The following is a 16,100-nucleotide window of genomic DNA, read 5'->3' as shown; positions in this document are numbered from 1 at the left end:
AAAAGAAATAATAAAGATCAGAGCAGAAATCACTCAAACAGAAACCAAAAGAACAGTAGAACAGATCAATGAAACTAGGAGCTGGTTCTTTGAAAGAATTAATAAGATTGATAAACCCCTGGCCAGACTTATCAAAAAGAAAAGAGAAAGGACCCAAATAAATAAAATCATGAGTGAAAGAGGAGAGATCACAACCAACACCAAAGAAATACAAACAATTATAAGAACATATTATGAGCAACTATACACCAGCAAATTTGACAATCTGGAAGAAATGGGTGGATTCCTAGAACATATAAACTACCAAAAGTGAACCAGGAAGAAATAGAAAACCTGAACAGACCCAAAACCAGCAAGGAAATTGAAGTAGTAATCAAAAGTCTCCCAAAAAACAAGAGCCCAGGCCCAGATGGCTTCCCAGGAGAATTCTACCAAACATTTAAAGAAGAATTAATACCTATTCTCCTGAAACTGTTCCAAAAAATGGAAATGGAAGGAAAACTTCCAAACTCATTTTAAAATTTATATGGTTGGTTGCCGCTGTACTATGAGCAGCTCAGCTTTACAAGGAGCTTGAATGGGCAGTCTGGGGGTCATGAGGAGAAGAGACCATTACCCAACAGAGAGCTATCCCAAGGGTGAGATGGTAAGTGGGGAGAACTCTCCTCACTGCTGGGGGTACATGTGGCCAGGTGTTCCCAGACCCAGTGTCAGGTTCCTATGTAAGCCCAGACATGATTCAGATGATTGTTGGTGGCAGGAGGTCCCTCCCAGTGAGTGAGGAGGCATGACAGTGAGGAAAACCAGAGACAGTCCAACTTTGAATATCAGAGGCAGTCAGAACCTTGAGACCTGCCCTCATGGGGTATAACTTCTGTCTGGTTGGAGAGGTTCTTCGTGCTTTAGCTGTGATGATACTTTCAATTTCCTGGAATTGCCATGCTGTCTGACCTTTGAAATTCTATTCTTGCTGTTCCCTCTGCCTGGAATTTCTTCCAACAACACCCACCCTATCCTCTCATTAAAGAACTTATGCCATTATAACCACACAGTCATATATCTGTCTCCCCCAGTAAATGAAATGCTCCTTGAGCTGGAGGCTTGCCTGTCTTATTAGCTATTTTATCCCCAGTGGTGGTATAATGCCCAACACATTCTAGTTCCATATAAGTACTTGTCAAATTGAACGAACTAAAGATCGAACTAAACTAAAGCTAGCGATGGTTCAAGCTCCTGAGCTGGAATACTAAGTAGGATCCAGCCTTCTGGTTGCCGAGAACTAGCATCTTGTTTCAGTGGGTGAGGCCGACACTGAGGGAACTGTGATGATTCAGGTACCTGAGGACTCAGGGAAGGTTGTACATAAAAGGAGACTTACAGGACACCTGGATGTCTCCGTCGATGAAGTGTCTGCCTTCGGCTCAGGTCATGATCCTGGGGTCCTAGGATCGAACCCACGTTGGGCTCCCTGCTCTGTGGGGAGTCTCCTTCTCCCTCTCCCTTTGCCTCTCCTCCCCCACTCATGTTCTCTTGCTCATTCTCTCTCAAATAAATAAAGTCTTAAAAAAAAAAAAGGGAAAGGAGACTTAGAAGTCAAACAGGAATTTAGGTATAATGACTAGGATTCCTGAACCTGGAGGAAATCAGATACATTTGCTAATGGCTGTTCTACACCCACAGAGGCGACTCATAATGTGGTCTGCAAATGGGTCCCATCAGGAGATCCAATCACAGCAAGTGAGGAAGAGAAAGGCAGGAGAGCAGAGAAATTACATAGAGAATTACAGCTGTTACCTTTATCTCATTAGCGTGATGTTCTAGAATGCTAAAGAACATGAAGGTAAAAACTTATAATCAAATGGTTTGGAGATCTATAATAAAGCATGATTTGTTTGCAGTCCTGACAGAGACGAGCATGGTGCTTTTGTCACCCTGGCGAGTGAGGTCTGTGGTCCTCAGCTCCCACATCTACTAAATGGTGTAAGACGTGGAAAGTGCCCAGTATGGGACTTCATATACAGCAGACTCAGCACATGGCGGCTCTGGTAAGTGTCGGCACCAGCACTGACTGAGGTGATGAGACTTGTCACTCATTTTGTCCACTCGCCGCTCCACCTCCATACACACACACCTTCTCAAACGCAGGCACAAACAGCCATAGATTGTCTGAGGTCTTCTTAGCGTGAGTGAGAGACTAATAACCCTCTGCCAAGGGCCCCTGAGCCCCGTGTCTAGGAGGAGGCACACTGCACACTAAATTATCAACGAGTGCACATCCCTGTGTGTCATCTGACTCTAACATAAGAACAGGAGGGCCTCCTGGCTCAGGACCGACTCTTGATTTTGGCTCAGGTCATGATCTCAGGGTCCTGAGATGGAGCCCTGCATCAGTCTCACCAGGCTCGGAGCTCAAGGCTGGGTGGGGCGAGGGAGGTGTCCCTCCTCCTTTCCCTCTGCCCCTCCCCTCCAAAATAAATAAATAAATCTTGAAAGAAATGAAATAAAATGAGGAACAGGACATTGAGGACCATACACTACCATTTCCTAACTTTTGCTGGGAACCCTTCAAAAAAAACACAATTTTTCCCTTAATTATATCCGGGTTCGTAATTGGTTGCACAGAAGAATCACCTGGAATCCTTCTGAAAAAGGATAATGCTCGGGTTCACCCCAGACCAATTAGATTGCAAACTCCCGGGAAGGGGGCTCAAGTTTGGATGGTTTTCTGAAGATCCCAGGTGATTCTATTGCGTTGATTCATGTGCAGACCCTGGACCACAGCACCAGCCTCACCAAGAAGATTGTTTAAAGTGGGATCTCCTTTTGGGGTGCCTGGGTGGCTCAGTCAGTGAGGTGTCTGCCTTTGGCTCAGGTCATGATCCAAGTCCTTGGATCAAGTCCTGCATCGGGCTCCTTGCTCAGAGGGGATCCTGCTTCTCCTTCTTCTGCTCCCTCTGCTTGTGCTCGCTCTGTCAAATAAATAAATAAAATATTTTTTAAAATAATAATTAAAAAAATAAAATGTAGGATCTCGGGCCCCAGTCCAGACTGAATTAGAATCGGAACAAATCAGAATCCTCACTTCCAATGATCCATAATCACATCAAGGTTTGAGAAGTGCTAGTGAGGGTCAGGGATTCCCGACTCTGGCTGTACAACAGAATCATCTAGAGGAATCTGGGAAAATGCAGATGCTTGGGCTCTACCCCCTAAGGCTTCTACCTAATTGGTCCGAAAAGGATCACGAATAACTATTTTGAAAAGTCACCCCTAAGCACATAAGCTGGGAGGCCAGGGCTGAGAACCACAATGTTAGGCAGGCACTGCCCCAGAGATGGACTGAATTCTCAGCTGGGAGCACCTTCCTGAGGGAGCTCGGAAAGAAGAGATGAATCAACGTTTCTTTTCTCAGAAGTGGCAGAAAGAACAAGTATGGTCTCTCTAGTATGGGGCCTCCTAGCAACATGTTTAAGAAATGTCTATTTCATAACCACATATGTAAATTTGTATTTTCTGTTTTTCTCCTTGTTATAACTGTAGTTTATTAATGACTAGATCTATGTGCATAATCATGTGTAATAAGCTGAAATACGGCGCTCTTGGAGATGTGATTCGTGTCTTACTTTTACTCCTTGGCAATGATTTTAAATATTTACATTAAAACAAACAAGGGGATATTATAGGTACAATATCCATTTCTTGTGAATTTTAAAGGTAAAATGCAAGACTTCAAAGAAATTTTTTTGCTTCAACGGGACACTTCAGGCTACGCCCCAGACCTCCTACTGAAATTTATTCTCCCTCAGTCCTCAGGACTACTCTAGAGGGAAAGTCTGAGGAACACCGAGTCAACAGAATTATTTGAAATGTGACAAATCTTAATTGATGTGGTTTCAAATCCCCAGCAGTTGAAGCATCTCGGCTTATCTCAAATGCCAGAAATACTGTAACATTTGTCACTTCAATCCCAGCCAAGGGTCAAATGCAACACCACAAGTAGAAGCTGAAATAAATCCCAGAAGTCATTTTGCAGTTGACTTCACTTTATTCACATGATAGCTATAGGGGCTAACAATGACTTCCTCTAACATTTCTTTCTTCTGATGGGTTGATGGAGAGTTTGGCGGCAGACAGTGTGGGGAGAAGGGACGTACGGGAAGATCAGGGGTTTGTTACAATTCTACGTCATCATGAATCATTTAATTTTAACCTTGTGGCTTGTCTCACACATTTGCAGGAAGAGTTGAGGAATAGCTCTAATGCTCACTGGCAGATACTGGACAGCCCTTGTGGGCAGCATCTTTAGAGGACACACAATCGATCCTAACAGTAGAGGACCTCAGACAGTATGCTTGTGGGTCAGAGGTGAGTTGGGGTGCTGAGAAAGGCATCCCATGACAGCAGTGGGCGCTCAGGACATCCAGCAGGCAGCTCGAGAGTTGCAGTCAATCCCAGGAGCATGACATGGCTTCTCAGTACTGATAGGACCTCACAAGGAGCCACATAAGAATTACGGTGATCAGGACAATAGTGAAGTTGAGAAACAGCTCTCGGGTGGATATCCCCATCATCTGAGTTGGCTTGATGAGAACGGACGGTGGACTTTGGAGGGCACGCCAAAGACCTCCTGCTTGTCCTCACCTAGTGGGAAGTAATGAAGAAAAACGGGGAGATTCGTGAGGGTGCTGTCCTAGATGTGGAAGAGCAGAGTGTTATGGGCTGAACGGTGGCCCCAACAAAATTTATATGTTGAAGCCCTAACACCCTGCGTCTCAATATATGACTGTATTTGGAGATCGGGTCTTTCAAGAGGTAATTAAGTTTCCATGAGGCCATTAAGATGCACCCTGTTCCACGATAGCTGGTGTTCTTATAAGAAAAGTAGACGAGGACACAGACATGTACAGAAGGAAGTCTGTGTGAAGGCAGGGAAGGAAGTCATCTACCAGACAAGGAGGGAAGCCACAGAAGGAATCAACCCTGCCAACACCTTCTTTTTAAATTTCTAGCCTCCGAACTATCTTTGGACTAGAGCAGCGACTCTTCCTGGGTCTCCATTCTGCTGACCTCCCCTCTAGATTCCGGACTTGTCAGCGTCCACAATCACCTAAGCCAATTTTATCCATATATCTACCTACATCTGACTTGATATTCACATATACATGTGGGTCTCACACATACACACACACACACACACACACACACACACACACACACACCCTACTAGCTCTGTTTGCCTGAAGAACCCTAACTAATAAGAACCTGGGTTTTCTTTTCCCAACGTCAAAAAAGACCAACAAAGTCCTAATTTTTTTCCTGGGATGAACATATAGATCCTCTGGATAAAACACAAAATATTGTATTTTCTCTCTCCCAGGATGTATGTGCTTGCCTTGCTAATGTGGGGTACCAGCAAGCAAAGTCGCCGAAACAAAATAAAGCCTAAAAGTGGTATGGTTTAGCATTTGTTCTTGCTTGGGTTTGCGTGCAGGAGCGGGGCCCTGTCATCTCTCAAGGGCTGGGCTGCCGCAGGTCTCCATCCAAGCCCGAGAGTGCATGAAGGTCTTGCAGCAGCTGCTTGGCCTCTTCTAAGCCCTGCGCCGGGCACGGGCCCACCGGGGTCAACCAAAAGTTCCTCGCATAACAGGCACTCAGTCGACAGAGCAAGTGTTAACCTCATGGGTACTTCTATTTCAAAAAGGGCTTCTGCCAGCTATTTTTAGTCAAGTGCAGGATGTGCCTATATTGTAAACACTTCACAGAGCAGGGATGGTATCGTTAGAGTGTGTGCAGATCGTACGTGCAGGAAATCGTACTTCGAGAACATATGCAATGCGATCCATGAGATTATTGCCTTCGGTGATGTGGCATAATGAGTAGGCTGTGTTTGCAAACCGAACGAAATTAAAGATTAAAGATAAAATTTTAGATACTATGCAGTGAAAAGGTTTAGGGGGAAGGCGTGTTTTGCTTATCTGTTAAGGGTAGGAGTTCAGGGGGTAGGAAGTGTTGTTAGTGTGCTTTCAGCCTGAATGGCGTTTTTTAACCATCTAATGGGACTGAATGATTAATTGTAATTACCGTGTTCATTATATTAGTAATGGGTGGAATTATTAGTTGTACACACCAACTAAATGATCGTTCTTCATATTATGGAATGGTTGGTGTAATTAACACACGGGTTCTAAGGACATGGTGTCAACTAGGAGCTTGTCAGAATCTGGCTTTAAAAAATGGCCGATAATGATGATCTCTGTATCATTTTCCTTTGAATCGTTACCCATCATTTGGCCCTCCACATCCAGGATACAGTGAATTCCAATGAAACACTTCACAAAGGTTTGCTTGAAGGAGAAAGTAAACAGAAGAAAATAAATGGATAAAAGAAGTAGAGAGAATGTGTTAGAAGGTGCACAAGAGCAGAGAGGAACGGGAAGGTGATGAATCCAGGCCAGGAGCCTGGAGACAAAGGAATGGGAATCATAGGCAGACTCTTCCTTCTTAATAAAAAATCTAGTGCTGGTCCAAACACTGATTTATTTGGGTGCATTTTGGAGAAATACAGAGATATGCAAAGAGAGAGAGAGACTCTATTTATAATGATCAAAACAACCCAGTTCAGGGAGGGCAAAATCACTATCCCACCCAAACTGCTTTTCAGATTAATCTCTTAAATAAAGGGATCCATGGGAGTGGCCCAACAGGACATACTCAGAAAATGTTATTGAAAGCCGTCCACAGCTCTGTTTGTGTGACATTCACAGCTCTGTGACCTTCACAACTCTGGCAAATATTACCACAATTATTCTCTCTCCCACGACTATAGCTAAGAAGCTGCGAGATGAGGTACGTTGTTTGCGTGATGGCACATAGCAATTTAGAGCAGATCCAGAACTGGCAGACTGGAACTAGATGTCAGAATTGTGGTTACGATACTGGAATGATTACAAGAATGAGTTATTACTCCAACTAACTGTCCTGACTACACAAAGCGTGTATAAAATTTCAACACTTTGGGAGAACAATTTCACATTTTTTATTAAGGTTGTTAATGGTAACTCTCTATTACCTAGCTATTTCACTTCTGCCCTTAGAAACTCAAGCATGTGTGCACCAGGATCCATATATAAGAATGTTCACAGCCACATTTCATGATATCCACAAACTGGAAACCACTCAGGTCTTCATCAACATCCATGGGATGGATGATGAATTTTGGTACATTCATATATTTGAATACTATAGAGCAAAGCAAATATGTGAACCACAGCAACACACAACAAGATGGCTATCACAGGTACAACCGTCTGGCCAAAGAAGAATTTACAAAAGTCAAACAGACTGTGATTCCATTAATACAAAACCCAGAATGGGGAACTTAATCATGTTGTTTAGGAATCTTGACCTAGGTGGTAAAATTATAAAGAAGAGAATAAACAAATTTATCTCAGCAATCAAGATGGTGGGGCAGAAGGGAGAGATAATCAAGAATGGACTTCTGGGGTGCCATCAATGATCTCTTTCTTGACCTGGGTGACAGTATACAGGTGCTGCTTTATAATTATTGTCCAAAATATGTTTTATGATTCTTTACATTTTTATCCAGTAGTCTCTGAATTGGCAGGCTACCTCATATACTTCTTTATTTCCTACAGTTTACTTCTTACTATTACTCGCACTTTGATGGTGAACTTGAATATTTGTTGTGTAATATATTATTTAAATAAATAGAACACAAATAGTGAAGGTGAGAATTTGTAATGAATGCAATTGAATCAACATTCATGCTAACAGTAGGAAATGGACTTTACTATCACATACATTTATACCAAGGTTAGGCAGATGTTCAGATCAGCAACCTTCCATTTGTCTGTTGTTACCTCACAAACACCATTGTGGCCTCATTGTAAATATTCCCCAGAGTCAAGGTCCCACCATATGATCCAAAGTGACTGCCAGAGCCAGGAAAGCCCTAAATACATAGACATTGACCTTCTTTGAATGGAGGCTGTGAGAATTAGGAAGGTAGAAATGCATACCACGAGATGGAAGAAAAAAAAACAAATAAGAATAAATAATACTCTTTACATCTTAAAAAATACTGGACACAATAGGTATTGCCTATTTCATAAAGAAATGTAAATACACCTCTGTGTTTCTCATTTGTAACTTGTACACACACACACACACACACACACACACACACTCCCTCTCTCTCTTTCTCTCTCTGCTAAGTATAAAAATCCTGCTGTCACCTAAAGAGGGTCAAGGACACACCTGGCTGCTGTAGGCTTCTTCTCTCTCTCTCCACCTCAGGCTCCCACTCCTGCTTGTCTCCCAGGCTCTCTGGACTCCTGGACTCTGGGCAGGGCCTAAAGTAGTCTGAGAGCGGTGGCAGTCACTGTGATGTCACTGATGAAACATCTCAGAGGAACCACCTCCAACGGTTTGAGGCTATTTGTGTTTCGGGGGAATATAGACATCTGTTGACTAAGACTCTAGTCCTTCGGCTGTTTATTTGTACTAACACCACATAGACCTAACGTCTTCCCTTCCCATTGACTGTAGGCACGATTAATGTGGATTTTACATTTATCTTACACATCTTCATGAATAGCTCTAACATGTGTTTTGAACACCACAAACCCAAAGCGATAGGCTAATATTAACAGATAACGCGGAAATGGGCCGTTCACCTTACTCATCACGCAAGGGTATAAAAAAATACAACTTCGGTTTCCCATCCGTGTCCTTAACTATGAGAAATGTGCAGTGTTCTCTGCCTTGCCCATGCACACCCCAAAGCGCGCGGGCACCTATATTCAACGGACATCTCCAGCTCCTCCAGACTGACCTTCATCCAAGCAGTGAAAGCTATCTCCTCAGTCACCTGCTCTGCATAACATTCCAGCTAAGCCATATTTTGGAAGTTTACACATTAATATACAGTTTCATCCGAGACAGCTGTGGAAGGCATGGTTTATGTCTCTCTGTCAGTAAGCTAATCCCGCAGCAAACTCATACAGCAAAAGTCAGTCCTTCGGAGAGACCTCGGGGGGGTAAAAGAAAACACGGTGGACACCAGCACAATCGTGAGTTATGGACCCTCTCTGCAAGAGACAGAAGCGTGTAACTTTCGGTTATAAACGCGAACTAAAACTAGGCTGCTACAATGAGTTTACAAGCAACATTCCCGAGGTCAGGAGGTAAATGGAGCCCTGAACTACTTAACGGAACTTGAAAGCACATCAGCAAAACACTTTCCCCGGGACCCCAGCAACTGTTTGCTCAGCAAATCCCTTCCTTACAGATAATAGAGCAAATTCCCCTCTGAATTCCCAAATTCAGGGTGAATCAAAATAATGCATTTCCAGAAGGCATAAGCAAGCAAAATTCTCCCTCTCGTGTTCATTGTCAGTCCTCTCCCCGCCATGCCTCATACTGCAGAAACGTTACTAAAAGACTTTCCATCCTTTTCTTCATTTTCAACATAAACCCACTGACAGATAATGTTAAGACAACATTCTGTCACCACACGCCTTGTAAAAAGATAGCTTGGTGAAGTGACAGATAGTATATAATAATTATAGCTCAATCGAACATTGGCACTGATGTGTTGCCATCTGGCAAACCCTTTCGAATGTAGTCAGATTTCTGTCTTTTGCCTCCGAGCCCTTGCCAGATCGTTTCAAAAGCTAAGAGTGTTTTCCTAGTCACCAAGCCACGCCTGTACCTTTTTTTAACCACTCAAAATTATGTTGGGGGCAATCAAAAAGTTATATATTTATTAACGAGTATTTGAAAATAATAAATCATAAAGAAAATTTCTATTAACTATTAATCTCACCACTCAACAGGGGAAAAATCCTTTCTACTACTTTTTATTCATGTTCGGGCTGTACAGACACAATCTCAAATTGCCAAGATATTTTTGGTAAAGGGATCTGATCCCTGGAAAACAGTTATCTTTTTGGAGTCACGTAGAATCAAATTCATACTATGCCTTGGGACTGGTATTATGTGTAGGGGACAAGCATTTATTTTGTATATGTTCAAAACAGGATTAGCTGTGCAATCTCTAAAACATTATATATAATGGGGGGAATGTTAACATATTCTGAAACAGCTGGCCAACACGGTCAGTTTGGTGAAAATGGGCCAATGTCAACGCAACTGGGAGGGAAAACCCTATTGCCTATTCATGAGGCATTTCAGTTGGCCTGCTTGGTTGTCCCACTGAAGTCTATCCACTTTGTACCAGGGACTGCTCTGCCCAGGACATTGACAAATTCCCTGATAGAGGCTCAGAAGCTTCTGCATAGTAGGGGCTTATCCTGTGATGTCATGAGAGAGTGGGATTACATTGAGAATTTAGCTTGTTATCAGTTTGACCTGACCCTCTCCAGAAAAATATGCCACCCGAAGTCACCGGACAACTGTTCAAGGCCTATGGGGATAGTTTAGCCCCGAGGATTTGCAGGTCTTTCCCCAATAAATAAATAAATAAATAAATAAATAAATCAACATCACTGTCTCTCCTTTAAGAACCTGAGAATAACAAGATTTCAAACCTCAGTGCCAAAGCAAAAGCATCCCTTTCAATTAACCTTCCTTGAAGTCTCCTGCTACTTTCCTTTCTGTGAGCAGTTCCCAAGACTTACCAGCACGCATTCCCTCTCAAATTTCTTTCAAGATGCTGTTCCGCCTGTCAACGAGAAGACTTAATGGAAAATCCTTTGAGGTTATTTCTATGCCTATTAAAGTAGAATTCAGCCACAGGCCAAAAATGTCAACTAAAGGGACACCTGGGTGGCTCAGTCAGTTAAGCGTCTGCCTTCTGCTCAGGTCGTGATCCCAGGGTCCTGGAATTGAGCCCCACATCAGGCTCCCGGCTCAGTGGGGAGCCTGCTTCTTCCTCTCCCTCTGCTGTTCCCACTGCTGGGCTCCCGGCTCAGTGGGGAGCCTGATTCTCCTTCTCCCTCTGCTGCTCCCACTACTTGTTCTCTCTCTCTCTCTCTCTCTGCCAAATTAGTAAATAAATACAATCTTTTAAAAAATGTTGGGGCACCTGGGTGGCTCAGTGGGTTAAAGCCTCTGCCTTAAGCTCAGGTCATCATCCCAGGGTCCTGGGATCGAGCCCCGAATCGGGCTCTCTGCTCGGTGGGGAGCCTGCTTCCTCCTCTCTCTCTGCCTGCCTCTCTGCCTATTTGTGATCTCTGTCTGTCAAATAAATAAATAAAATATTTTTAAAAAGACTTAAAAAATGTCAAGTTAATAATGTTCACACTGACGTTGGTACTGATGATCTGCTCGGCCCTTAGCCACCCATCCTTCAGTATAGTACACGCTTTGAGAATCAATGCTGAGCTCTTGTGTCTGGTTATTCCCCATTTTCATCCACCGTTTTACTTTGCAAAAACTGAACACCTCAAGTCGGTCCATGACTTCTGGGTTAAGTCTATGACATGATGGAAGAAATCAGCAAGGCCTGATGAAAGGTGATAAGCTCTTAGCACATCAAGGGGACGAATATGATGATTCGTCTCACCTTTCTCACCTTCGCATCTTCACGCCCAGCTGCCCATGGAGCTGTTGAGAAGGAAAGAAACTGCTTTCTGCTATGCTTTCTCATTAACCCAAACACCAATGCAAGCCCAAAGGAAGAGGAAACCCTATTTCTTGAAGCTCTTTCTGTGTCCTTGAAAAAGTCACGGTCATTACCTGTATTCTCAATTGCTTTTGGTTTATGTGTGATTTTATTTGTCTCACTCACTGGATTGCGTTTCAAAGGCAGGGATGGTTTTTTGTATTTCTTTTGTCCTCTAGCCATGCATAGAACCAACGAAATATCAGAATAGATGCTCTAGAATGTATAGCAAGGGGCTCAGTTTGCTCCTCTCCTCCTGAGAGCCAGACGTGTCTGAGTGTGCCCAGCAAACATGAGTGGGGGAAGTTGAGGTCGACATCACGTCTACTCATCAAAGGATCTAGACACCACCTGGGACAGAAAACTCCTTTGAAGGGAAGTGATCAAAGTTACATGTGGTTCAGCAGCAGGGAAACTACAGATGGTCATTCCACTACACATAACACATCTGGCTAGCCAGGTCCCATGAGATGTGGATGTCAAGGTGGGACTAAACGTGCAAAGGGAAAATATATTAGGGGAAATGCCTGAGAGAGAAAACATGGAGAGAGAGAGAGAGAGAGACTGAGAGAGCCATCGAACGGCAAGAGAAAGAGACGGGGAGGAAAGGAAGAGAGGTTGGGTAGAAGCATCTCAGACCGCAATTCAGTTCTAAGGGAAGTTTGACCAGGCTGCTAGGAAGCCCCAAGTCACAGTCACATGTCAGAGACATCCCGTGTCTCCCAGGGAGGAGCTGGCCTTGGTCTTCCTCCCAGCTCAGCCACTGACCAGGAGAGCCCCCGGGGCACACGGCTTCTGTGTGGCCACGATCATGACTTCAGCTGGGATCCACCTCGACGTCGCTGCTTTCGGTGAGAGGCAGCATCTCACGGCCCCTTACCCATATGCTACCCATCCTGCTTCACTACAGCCTGGGGTCTGGGGCCTAGATAAGGATAAAAACTGTCCGTAGCTCGTAGCACTGAGCGGGAGAGAGAGAGAGTCGCTCCCTCGACCTGCGCCGTCTCGAGGACTGCAGCATCAAGGGAATCAGCAAAGTTCCTTCCTTCCTTCCGTGAAGGGTCACGGAGCCTGAGAAGCCGCCGTGCGGATCAAGACCAACTTGGACTTCGCATCCAGCTGTGCAGGCCTCGGTAGCAAACACTAGCGGAGAGGAGCTGAAGCGGAAGGTAAAGGAAATGGCAAGCACAGTGCGGTAGCCTGCAGCTCTTGTGCCCGGGGCCGTGGGAACCACCTCTTCAAGCTGCTGGAAATGGTCAGGAGGAACATGAAAGGGGCAGCCGTCTTGCAAAACAGGTGGGAGCAAGAGCCAGGAAAAAAAAAAAAAAGAAAAAAAAATATATATATTAGTCCTTTTTATAATAACCCATTTCACATCCTGGTTTGGGGACATGACACCTGTTACCATCATTTGACTTGGAACCAATTAAATTCCTCTTCTCTGGAACAAGAGTATTTTTCTGCTCTATAATAAGATTCTGCAAGCAAACAGCTTTCTTTCAGCGCATTAGACAAAGCAGCCGGGGAGAAAAAAGAAGCGGCCAAAAATGTGTTTACTACGAGGCTAATACCATCTGCTCCCAAAACACTCCCAGGTTTCAGCCTGGCTTTGTTGTTTTTCCTGATGGGAAATAAGAATGCAGCCGTCTTTCGATGTGCTATTACTGAGTCGTTCAGGGAGACGGGCCAGGCACGCCTACTTGAAACCTGCTGTTTCCTGGTGAATTTGATCGAGGAGTTCATGGAGTCTCTTTTGAGAATCTGTCAGTCAGAATAACACAATTGCAATTTCGACACGAATAGTAAGGCTCAGGCAAAATGGCTGGTTCTCTGTGAACGAGTACATCGGGCTTTAGCTACGGCTTACGGAAGCCGAGAGAAGAGCGTCGTGACAAATCCTGAGAATCTAACTGCTCTCCGTGAAGGCAATGGTACAACGCAAGCGCCTCGTTGCAGTAATGGGGGAGGTTAGCTGGGTGCACGCTGCAGGCTAGGTTTCCTTTTGGATGAGGGATGTACTCTCTCCGAGAGCAGTTGGGCACTTGCTCTAGACCCTGAGGAGTAACCTAACCTTTTACACTTTTACAGTAAGTAATGTGGAATTGCCAGGGGCTCATATTCTGGGAATTTGGGCAGCTTATCTGGGAGAGGTGGTTCAGGCCTCCTCTTAGCTTACATTTCGCTGGTTCCTGCCCTCAGGTGCCAGTGTCGAAGAGGAAAGGAGGCCCCCACACCTCAGGCCAGTTGTATCTGTGTCCTCATGGGGGTATCCCGTTGGCATTAACAAAAACCCAGCCAGCAAACCCTTTCTTTGTCTCCTCCCATTCGATTCCCCCCTCTTTTTGCTAGATGCTCGCCAAGCCCTTACCAGCCCACCAGGCCCACTGAGCACTGACGCAAGCAGAGACATTCCTGCTAATTCCACTCTGGCATCTCCCTAGCACCCCTCCCCACCCCGTGGCGTGGCTTGGCTTGTGCCTACAAGACCCCTCTCTTCTGCAGCCTCCTCTCCTGGGTACCACGGATTTGGACCAACCCGGTCCTGGAGTTACGCTCACTTCTGGAGCAAGATGAGGGGGCGGTGAGGCAGGGTGCCTTCTGTGTGCTGAGGGATACCGAAGGAAGACCTCCTTGCTCTTGCTCCGGACATGAGTGCACGGGGAAGTCCAGCCAGGCCCTATGTAGAAGTCAGACGCATCTTCTCATCTCAGACTCACTTCTCTCCTCCCACTAATAGCATTTGGTACTAAACTTTCCTTTTCTTAGGATGAATCGTCTCTCGGCAGGTGGCTAAGTTTCCAGAACAAACCAACCTCTCCCGGTCTGATGTTGAAATACAGCCCTACACACCGCTCCCGCTCAGGACCCCCCACTCCAGCATCCTTGCACAGACTGTGTAGCGCACTGCGCTTGCTGCCAAACATCCCTCCATGGAGGGCAGAGCAGGAATTGGCTTCTCTGCACTCCAGACAGAAAGCATACTATCTTGTGTGTCAGCAGTTTCCTGTAACTCCCAGGGGAAGTTCAAATTCTTGATGATGAACAATGGTACCAGAATCAAATCCAACATCGCATGCCCAGGTCTTTAAGGCTGGGATCTGTGGGGCCTTACACACTACTAATTCCAGCCTACTCTCGACGTGGGCCTTCTTGTCCATCTCCCTGACTTACGAACGAAGATCAGATCTCTCCCCCTGCGGACGCAGCACAGAGTCAGGTAGTGTAAAGAATGTAGTGGATGGCCCCATAGAAGTTTGTGGAATAAAAACATGTCTGAATGCAAAAATGATGGGTTGGTTAATAACTGTTCAACTCTGGAGAGTCACGGCCCAATGAATGTTGTAAAAATAAGCCTCTCGGGTACCTGGGTGGTGCAGTTGGTTAAGTGTAGGACTCTTGGCTTGGCTCAGGTCATGCTCTCAGGGTCCTGAGATCAAGTCCCAGCTGGGGCTTCCAGCTCAGTGTGCCTTCTCCTTAAGTAAGACTCTCTCCCTCTCCCTCTGCCCTTCCTCCCGCTCACACACACTCTCTCTCTCCAAAATAAATAAATAAATCTCTTCAAAAAATAATATAATAAATAAATAAATAAAACTCTCTAACCTTTCAACAATTTATGTGAGAAAAGATGATGATGTTCACAAGACCTGGAGTAATTTGAACCACTTAGGGCTTCCTGATCTAAAAATAGTACATTATAGGCTTCTTACCACTGATCAGATCTGACAGCTATTTTTTAGGTTGGTACATAATATGCTGAGCAGCAACGTAATTTGTTATAGATTTTTTAGAAGAAAACTTTTTAATTGAGCAATGTAAAATATAATTCAAATGTGCCTACCACACAAAATTAACAATTCTTAATATCTTTGTCAGGTTGTTTCATGTCTTTTTTAAATAAGGGAATTAAAATATGATTGATAAAGCTGAGGTGCCATTGAACCGTCAATGCTATGCTCCTTCCCATCTCCCTCGATAAAACAGCTGCTATGAGTTTGGGGTACAGTCCAAGTTCTATAATTAAACCTTTTAGATTTAGCATCTAGATTATGCTAGTCTGGTAGATAAGTTTCCCTCTTTCTTTCTTCTCTGAAACAGTTTGTGTAAAATAGGCCTTATCTTTTTTTTTCTTTTTTAAGATTTGGAACTACCAGTTTCTAAACTGTATGGGCCTAGTGACCTTTTTGAAGTATAAGAGGAAATTTTTGACTACTGATTTCATGATTTTTCATGGTTATAGGTTTTCTGTTTATTAAGTCGATTCTGGAAATTTACTCTATTACTAGAAAATTGTCCATTTAATGTTTTTGTGATTTTTTTCCAATATCAAATTTTGTTTTCATTTATTTTCTCTCAGTACTTTGAAGCAATAACTGCACTCTTTCCTGGCTTTTGTTGCCAGACAATTTTCTTCTATTTCTCTTCTCTATAATTAACCTCATTTATAATATTCTTA

At 44.2% G+C, this 16,100-nt stretch overlaps 1 protein-coding gene across 1 annotated transcript; it reads right to left on the bottom strand.

The window, feature by feature from the left end:
* Nucleotides 1-4,038: 4,038 nt before the first annotated feature.
* LOC111153675 (sarcolipin) lies at nt 4,039-4,624 on the bottom strand. The gene has a single exon (XM_022512828.1). The coding sequence runs from the start codon at nt 4,569-4,571 to the stop codon at nt 4,473-4,475; it is 99 nt and encodes a 32-aa protein (XP_022368536.1). The 5' UTR covers nt 4,572-4,624; the 3' UTR covers nt 4,039-4,472.
* Nucleotides 4,625-16,100: the final 11,476 nt, after the last annotated feature.

The sequence above is a fragment of the Enhydra lutris genome, unplaced genomic scaffold (genome assembly GCF_002288905.1).
Source record: "Enhydra lutris kenyoni isolate GAN:26980312 unplaced genomic scaffold, ASM228890v2 scaffoldscaffold34, whole genome shotgun sequence".
In the NCBI taxonomy this organism is placed as follows: Eukaryota; Metazoa; Chordata; class Mammalia; order Carnivora; family Mustelidae; genus Enhydra; species Enhydra lutris.
The sequence above is the reverse complement of the archived record's forward strand: the minus strand, read 5'-3'. Positions and strand labels throughout refer to the sequence as shown.